The sequence below is a fragment of the Gopherus flavomarginatus genome, chromosome 12 (assembly GCF_025201925.1).
Source record: "Gopherus flavomarginatus isolate rGopFla2 chromosome 12, rGopFla2.mat.asm, whole genome shotgun sequence".
Lineage (NCBI taxonomy): Eukaryota > Metazoa > Chordata > Testudines > Testudinidae > Gopherus > Gopherus flavomarginatus.
In genome coordinates, this window is record NC_066628.1 from 5,574,763 (window position 1) to 5,583,579 (window position 8,817).

Here is an 8,817-nt window from a genome sequence, read left to right on the forward strand (position 1 = left end):
TACAGAATTGTGATATTTGGCATCTTTGATTCTAATACCCAGCTACTGGAGTCACGTGATGACAAACTTCAGCTCTTTCTTTTAAAAGCTTTTTTTATTTTTAGAGATATGGTTGCAGATTGAAAAAGTGATCCAAATGGAAGAACATGTGAAATCATGCATGTCAAGCCAATCTCATGATTTCTGGGGAAACCACCCCCAATTTAAAATTTTTGAATGGCATCAGCAATACACAATCCCATTGTGGCTTTTCTTTCTAATGTTTATTATGTCAGGGAGCAAAAATGGGACTGTCTGCCCCTCTGGTTCCCCCTGCATCCTTCCCATGCCCCGCTGCCTCCCTCCATTATCCCCAGCTCCAAACACTTACTGGAGGCTATGGGAGAGGAAGGGAGGGAGCTGAGCAGGCTTCCTGCCCCCTCTCACTCTGCCAGCCCAGCTTCCCTGCTCTGGGTGCCATCTGGTGGGGTTCAGTGGGTGTGCTAGCTGCTGGGGCCTTTCCCAGGCCTGTCCTTTCAGCTGCACTCAGTCTGACTTCTACCCTGGCAGAAAGTGGGGGTGGAGGGAATGCTGGAGCGGGGGCCAGGGCAGAAGCTGTAGGCAGTGGCAGAGATGATTACTGGGCGGGCACCCTTACTTCCCCCCCCTCCCCAGCACACACCCCTGCTCAGTTTAAGTAACCTGGATTTAAAAAAGTATTTTAAGCGGAGTTAAGAACACACTTTTTTTGCAATGTAGAAGTCTTAAGTGACTTGCCCCAGGTCACACAGAAAGTCTGTAGCAGAGCAGGAAATCAAATGCAGATCTCTTACGCTTTTGAGTTTTCAGAGCTCGTCTCTCACCAACAGAAGTTGACCCAGTAAAAGATATCACCTCCCCCACTCTGGCTCTCTAATATCCTGGGACCAACACGGCTACATCACTGCACACAGTGGTTTAACTGTATCCATTTGAAAACCGATTTAAATTAATCTGTGGCAACTTTTCAGGGTGGAAAAGGCCTAAATCACTCTTGCTCACTCTGATGCTTCTTTGAAGTTTCCCAGCTGGTGTCTGAGAAAGGCCAGCCCCTGATGGAGATTGTTCTGGGAACAGAAACACCTGTGAAGCCAAATGCAGCACCTGTCTAGAGGATTTCCAATCTCAGCTGAATGGAAACTTGTGTGTCATCCAAACCAGCATGGCTCAGCAAGTAACCTCAGTTTGTTGTGTCTGAGCTACCCTTTGCCTGGCGCAGTCACTGCTGGTGGAAACCCAGTTGCTGTCCCAGACTGTGGGCATCATGCAATGCAGGGACACGCAGCCCCTTGCTGTCTTTCCTTCCTTCTCTCTTTTCAGCTTTGAGGGCAAGATGCTTCTCCTGGAAGCAGGTGACTGCCTGATGGAGGATATGGCGCCATTGGGATCGGTTGGTGGCTTGCTCCTCCCAGTTTGTGATGTCCATATCAGTTTGCTTGAGATATGCTTCCACTGTGTCTTTGTAGTGTTTCCTCTGACCGCCATGGGATCTCTGACCATGGGTGAGCTGAGATTAGAGGACTTATTTTGGGAGGTGAGAGTCTGGCATCCACACATAATGTCCAGCCCAGCAGAGTTGGTGCATGAGGATCATTGCTTCCCTGCTGATGATATTGACTTCAGTGAGGATCCTGGCATTAGTGCAGCGATCTTCCCACTTGATGCGAAGGATCTTGCAGAGGCACTGTTGGTGGTACCTCTCCAGACTCTTGAGATCCTGTCAATAGGTCACTCAGGTTTCACATCCACAGAGGAGTGTAAGAATAACAATTGTCTTATAGAGCTGGATCTGGGTGTCCTGCCGTAGGTAACAGTCCATGAAAACGCTCCACAAGTCACTGCTCAGATATTCAGCTTGCATCACACTCATTATGAGGTGCTCTTTGTCCGTGATATTGCAGGTTGTCATGAGAGTTTTCTAAAAGATGAGAACTTGGTCACCAGCTCTGAAGATGGATGCCAGCAGATCTCCATGCTGTGAGCAGTGCTCTTTGTATAGCTCAGTGGCTTCTAGGCAAGTTGAACATTGTACAGTGAAGAGCAGAAGTGACTAGACAGGCTAACTCAGCCACTGAGGAGTGGCAGGGGGAGAACTCTGCACCATTAGCATGGCAGGGACGGGCATGCATACTGACAGACCTAAAATGACTGGAGGGGAGATAGAGGAGAGCAGCAAAAAGTTGGATGGCCTGACTGGCTACAAGCATCTGACACCCATTTATGTCCAATACCTTTTTTGAAAAATGTGGTTGCATCAATGCCCTATGTTCCTCTCGTGACTGAAACGGGAAAAACTGATTCAGTCACTGCTTGGCCTGAGAAATCAATCTGCTTGGAGTGTTACTTAGCACCACTGGCAATTGACTGAGAAGGTCTGCTGAAAATCCAACTCTTCTCTGCGGAACACCTGGAACTACCAATACCGACTTCATTTAGTTAGGCACATTCCCCTCCGCCTTGTATTTCAAACCTTAAAAAAAGGAAATTCAAGCTACTCTGTTCGTAATAAGACAAAACAAGGCTAACGTTACCAAGCAGTGATTTCTGGGACTAGACCACTTGATTTTGAAGAAGAGACCCACTAATCATGTAATCTCTCCTCCTTCATGTATCTCTAGCTAGTTCCTCAGGGCAAGCAGATGGTGAAATGCTCACCCACAAGTGTGTGGTCACCAATAACCGTAAGAGGTTCACAGTCTGGCCCCAAAGAGTTTACATGAATTAACAATAACACTGAAATCTAATGTGACTGGGCACCTAAATCACCTATGCTCCCAGAATGGACAAAAACATTTTGAATAGGAGAATAGCAAATCTACTTCCAGAACAATTCCCCCCCCAAAAAGGCATGATCTGTAAGGATGGATTTTTTTTTTAATTGTGTCTAGTCAGCTCAATGAAACCCTCATCTTGATTAGGGCATTTAGAGCTGGCCTAAAGTTTTCCAACTTCAAATTTTTTCAGAGGCAAAAAAGCAGATTTGGCAACACAAATATACAAAATGTTTCCATGTCTGTTTCACTAAACTCTGGGCTGAAGAAAACAAAACTCAGGAAAGTCATCGTTTTGCTTTAACATTTTTGAGGTGACATCCTTCAATTTGATTTAAAGAATGTTAAAAATGCAGAAAAATCAAAATGAGCTCTTTTGTTTTGGGTCAAACAAGGTTTCATTCAACCCAACGCAAATTTTTTTGCCTCCTTTGACTCTCTGATTTGTCAAAAGTAACATTTTATTTTGGGGTCAACCCAAAACAAGTTTCTCCTCCTAGGTTTTTAGGTTTGCCAATAATTAAAAAAACTGGCTCACTGTGCTTTACAAAGCTGTACAAATAACTGACATTTTTCAAACACCTCAAAAATACTTCTTGACACTGGAAGTCTCCAAGACTGTTTAAAAAGTCTGTGTTTTGACAAATTTGGAAAAATGACCTTCCCCTCCATTTCTTCAGTGGTGAAATGGAAAAAGGGAAGAAAACCCCGAATGTTAAAAAAAAAGCGTGCAAAAAACAAAAAACCAAAACCTTTGCATGCCAGTTTCATGGACTTTAATCCCCCCTCCCCAAACAAATCTTTGCCCTTTTTTGGCAAACTCTGTAAATATTAAAAGTTCACCAGGCTGTTTTTCATACATGGAAAACCATCCACTGGCTTTTTTGTAAACGGGCACCATAAATCAGTCTTTTAGCTTGGTGCCTACCTCCCAGCCCCCAGCATCTAAAAAGGACTCACCTATTGCTGAGATCAGTGCCATTGGCCCATTTCCAGGTCCCGTTAGGTTCCCTCCAGAAGCTGATCCAGCGGTCAGGGATCCCTTTGTACCGTACCATGAAAACCTTTTAAAGCAAATGTTTGCCATAAGTCAGAGCAGCCCATGGGGCCACGTCAGCAACTGGAGCAGCCTTGAATTTTATTTTTATTTTAGGGGCGTGGGACACCACCACAAAACCACCTTCGTCACCTGCTCCTGAACTACACTACCCAGAGTCTGAGTCTCACCTTTTCCTGCTCACTGTCGATCCCTGCCAGGGAGGCACCGAGGGAGAAGCAGTTGCTCTGGCTGTAGGTCCAGCTCCCTTCTGTCTCTGAGAAGTAGTAGCATTTCCCTTGGTAACCGACCCAGCCATCCGGGCATGAAGCCTCTGGGGATTTAGGATCAGCCATACACAGTTCAGATTCTCACTGGAGGAGATGAGGAAATAACAGGATCAGAGATTTTTCCCTTCCCCTTTTCTGTAGGGGAGAGAAATCAAATGGACAAGCCTCGCGGTGACATTTTCTCCCTACCCTCTTCTACATTAGGGAACCCTGGGCAGAAACTTTCCTTTACAAGGTGCACAGACCCAAACACCCATCCAAGGATTACAGCTGGGGGGTTTGATGGAGCCAGCCTGTCAACACTGGGCTTTGTTTCCTGTGCCTACCTTAACACCCACACTCGAAAGCGTTTTCAATATCAAATATTTTCTATCCAAGAGTGGTATTAGTCACGTACAACGGGGACTAGTTAGAATTGGGTTTGGAACATTAACCACAACCCACATCTGCAATGAAATTGCAGTCTCATGTAGAGTCTTCACCTCTGGAATTCTCACTTATATATTTAAGCTCTGCAGCCTCCGAGTGGATGTTCTGCAATGAATCACACTGCCAGGTAGCAGCCGGTCAATGATCCGTGGGAGCTGGGCTGTGGGAATGACTGAGGTTGGGAAAGGCCCTGCTGAAAGGTCAAATGCTTGACAGAGTGAGTGAATGCGCTGTTCAAGGCTGGGCAGTATAGGGGTATATGAGATGCGGGGGTGGAAGGGGAATAGGAGATTGTGACGTTTTCAGCACTGAAAGTAAAACGATTCTCACCTGACCACACAATAAGGAGACTGATGAGAACGATATTGAGAACCACATTAAGAACTGTGAAAGGATGTGCCCATGACTTGACTCTTGACAAGAAAAGAAAAGAAAAAAAACATCTAGACTACCAGGTATTTATATGGCCCTCTCACCTCCCCTCCATTACCATAGTAATGTTCCTTGGGCTGTTGTATCTGAGACCACAAGGGATCAAACTTCTATCAACAAGATCAGCTAAAGCTGGTTAAAAAAAAGTGGTCCGGGATATTTCCAGATAAACTCTGGTTAACAGGACTCTGGCAAATCCATGAAGTTCTGGAAAAGTTTGGAAGCAAAGACTTTTGGATGCAATATGGAAAGGAAAGTGATGTTTTTAAATGGGCAGAGCCCTACCAAATTCACAGTCCATTTTGGTCAATTTTACAGTCACAGGATTTTTTAAATGGTAAATTTCATGATTTCAGCTATTTCAATCTGAAATTTCATGGTGTTGTAATTGTAGGGGTCCTGACCCAAAAAGGAGTTGTGGGGGAGGGAGGGTCACATGGTTATTGTGTGGGGGGAGGTTGCAGTACTGCCACTCTTACTTCTGTACTACTGCTGACGCCAGCACTGCCTTCAGAGCTGGGCGGCTGGAGAGCAGTGACTGTTGGCTGGGAGCCCCGCACTGCAGGCAGAGACACCAACAGCAGAATAAGGGTGTGGTATTGCCACCCTTACTTCTGCACTGCTGCTGGTGGGGCACTGCCTTCAAAGCTGGGCACTCAGCCAACAGTTGTTGCTCTCCAGCCACCCAGATCTGAAGGCAGCGCAGAAGTAAGGGTGGCAATACTGTGACTCCCCCTTTAAAATAATCTTGGAACCCTCCTCCCACTCCCTTTTGGGTTAAGAACCCCAATTTGAGAAACACCAGCCTCTCCTGTGAAATCTGCATAGTACAGGATAAAAGCACACACAAGACCAGATTTCAAAGTCCAGGTTGTGAATTTGGTGGGGCCCTAGTTATAGAGTGCCTGGTCCTCCACAGCTACCAGAGAGGACCAGGATGTGTTGCAGCAGGGAGCTTAATAGAAGTTGGAACTTCCCAGTTAGGGTGTTCACTAGCTACTGCTTAAAGCTTGGCTCTGTTATTTCCTCACACTACATGGTGGCAGAAGTGGGATCTGAACCCACAATTCCCCAGCCATTAACATGTGAGTGCCTTTAAATGACAATCACACTTGGAAAGGGGAAAACACCCCCAAAGATGGCGCTCTACCTATAGGAGAACTTTTGCTTCTCTCTCCGTCATATGTAGTGACATCTGCATGAGTCTCTCCGTTGTGTTTCACTTGGGCTTCCTGGGAATTCAGGAGTGGATCTGGCTCCATCTTCTCTTGCTCTGCAAGACTGGTGGTCTCCAAAAGGGGCATGTTGCTTTAAATATGATTTTCAGGAATTTGCTGTATCCATGGTCCTGTTCACAGTGAGACGAGCAGTGCTGGCAGAGCCATTCATAAAGAATTTCAAAGCAGCTCACTTGATTGCAGCTCAGCTGCAGTTTGGCTATGCAGGGTCATTTGAGAAAATATGTTTCAAATACAATTTGAGCACAAGTTTTTTTCTGGGCTCTCAATCAGCCAGGCTGTTTGAGAGCTGTGTTCAAATGAGCTGTCCCAAAATTATTCTTGGCACTCTGTTCCCCTGGTCAACAAGCCCGTTAGCAAGCTCTAACCACATTGATTTCAGTTTGTGTGGCATCCTTGTTCTGTTTCCTTTCTCCAGAGTCCTCTGTTTTGTCTGTGTCTGATGATTTACCTGAGAATTTTATGGGTTATACAGTTTCATCTGCCCAGCCATAGCCTTGCGCATCAGAAAGATTAAGAACAGAAAGACCGGCAACAGCCCCTGTGGACAGGGACTTTCCCTGGAGCCACAGTCAGTCCCACTTCTCAGGAACACCTGGTTATTATCCCTTCTCCCCCTCAGCGGACCTCGGGCATTTCACCTGTCCATGCCTGCTGCCATGTGGGATCCTTTGGGTGTTTTGATGTGGTAGCACAGATGATCAGGGAACAGGTTGTGCATTGTATCCTTCCAGTAACATTGTATCTTTATTTCAGTAAAGCTTTGACACAGACCCATGTGATAGTCTCATAAGCAAACTAAGGAGATCTGGTCTAGATGAAACTGCTATTTGTGCACAATTGATTGAAAAACCTTGGCAAAGCATAGTTATCAATGGTTTGTGGTCCAATTGAGAGAGTGTATCTAGTGGGGTCCTGCAAAGGTCAGGCCTGGGGCCAGGACTATTCGACATTTCCATTGACTTAGATAAAGGAGTAGAGAGCATGCTTATAAAAATCTTCAGATGACACCAAGCTGGGAGGTGTTGCAAACACCTGGAAAGACAAGATTAGAATTCAAACTGACAAACTGGAGAATTGATCTGAAATCAACAAGTGAAATTCAGTAAAGATACGTGCAAAGTACTTCACTTAGGAAGGAAAAAAATCAAAGTCACAACTACAAACTGGGGAAGAATCGGCTTGACTGTAGTGCTGCTGAAATGGATCAGGAGGTTATATGGGGAATCACAAACTGAATGAACCAAAACATGATGCAATTGCAAAAAAAAGGCAAATATCATTCTGGGGGCGTATTAACAGCAGTGTCGTATGTAAGACGCAGGAGGTAACTGTCCTGCTCTGCTCAGCACCTAGTGAGGCTTCAGTTAGAGTGTTGTGCCCAGTTCTGGGCACCCCACTTTAGGAAAGATGAGGGCAAATTGGAGAGAGGCCAGAGGAGAGCAACAAAATGATCAAAAGGTTTTGAAAACTTGCCCTGTGAGGGAAGGCTAAAAATATTTGACATTTAGTGTTGAGAAGTGAAGACTGAGGGGGTACCTGATAACAGTCTTCCAATATGTTCAGGGTGGTTATAAAGAAGACGTTGATCAATTGTTCTCCATGGCCACTGAAGGCAGTACAAGAAGTAATGGGCTTGATCTGCAGGAAGGGAGATTTAGGTTGGATATCGAACAACTTTCTAACTCCAAAGGGGAGCTGCACTCTTGAACAGGCTTCTAAGAGAGGTTTTGGGGGGGGTGCTGTCGTTGTCCAATTTGTTCTTACAAACCTCCAAACACCTGCCAGGGACGGTCTAGAAGGTTTACTTGGTTCAGTCTGGGCACAGGAGGAGGTGGGACTTGATGTTTTCTTGAGGTCCCTTCCAGCACCACATTTCTGAGATTCTAGGTGGGAAAAGACAGTCTATGATAGGAGTAGAGAGAATAGCCTATTAGCTACTAAGCTGCTATTTTAGTTCCTGCATTTTTTTTAAGACAAGTTTGAATTTCCCACCTTGTGTTCTAACCTCTGTCTTACCCAGAGCCCAGGTGGAGTTATGCATAACCTTCCAGGCAATCATATCCTGCCACTAAAATTGGTGTCACTTTGACTAGCCTCACTAGTCCAAAAAAAAATTAAAAAAAAAATCACACCATGACAGACAAATTAGGTAATTGTGACTGAACAGTGAAAATGTTGGTTGAGGCAAAAACAGTGCTGCAGCTGAGCTCCACGTGGAGGTATGTGTGAAAATAGGATATGAAATATTTGTTGACAGCATTTTTCCTGTCTCTCCCCCACCCCCAAACACACTCAGGGAGGGGAGGGGGTTACAGCAGGGAAGCTGAAAGTTAGGATTCCCAGGCTCTGTTACCACCTAAGGGACAGAAGTGACGTCTAGTGGTTAGACCAGAGCCAACTGGGCACCAGGACTCCTGGGCTCTCCTTTGGACTGGTTCAGACACTTTCAATGGAAGTTAAGGGTGTTTAGGCTCTTGAGGGCCTTATCGTGAGTGTTATGAATAGACAGGGATAAAAATTTCTAAGGGTCTGAGTCAACACTTCAGCTGAAAGTGCCTTTATTTGTCCAAAGTAGGATCAGTGCTATCAAAGGAAACACG

At 45.4% G+C, this 8,817-nt stretch overlaps 1 protein-coding gene across 1 annotated transcript; it reads right to left on the bottom strand.

The window, feature by feature from the left end:
- Positions 1–2,454: 2,454 nt before the first annotated feature.
- LOC127032345 (early activation antigen CD69-like) lies at positions 2,455–6,280 on the bottom strand. The gene is made up of 5 exons (XM_050919561.1): positions 6,107–6,280; positions 4,875–4,950; positions 4,017–4,195; positions 3,750–3,853; positions 2,455–2,488 (listed from the first exon to the last, which is right to left on the bottom strand). The coding sequence occupies exons 1-5, from the start codon at positions 6,278–6,280 to the stop codon at positions 2,455–2,457; spliced, it is 567 nt and encodes a 188-aa protein (XP_050775518.1).
- Positions 6,281–8,817: the final 2,537 nt, after the last annotated feature.

What these genes read in the sequence shown, in the direction of transcription:
- LOC127032345 (XM_050919561.1), bottom strand. Translation starts at nt 6,280, where the DNA reads ATGCCCCTTTTGGAGACCACCAGTCTTGCAGAGCAAGAGAAGATGGAG. An exon ending in TCGACAGTGAGCAGGAAAAG is followed by an intron (nt 3,854 to 4,016) that starts GTGAGACTCAGA and finishes TTGCTTTAAAAG; the next exon opens with GTTTTCATGGTACGGTACAA. An exon ending in GGCACTGATCTCAGCAATAG is followed by an intron (nt 2,489 to 3,749) that starts GTGAGTCCTTTT and finishes CCTTTTTTTAAG; the next exon opens with GTTTGAAATACAAGGCGGAG.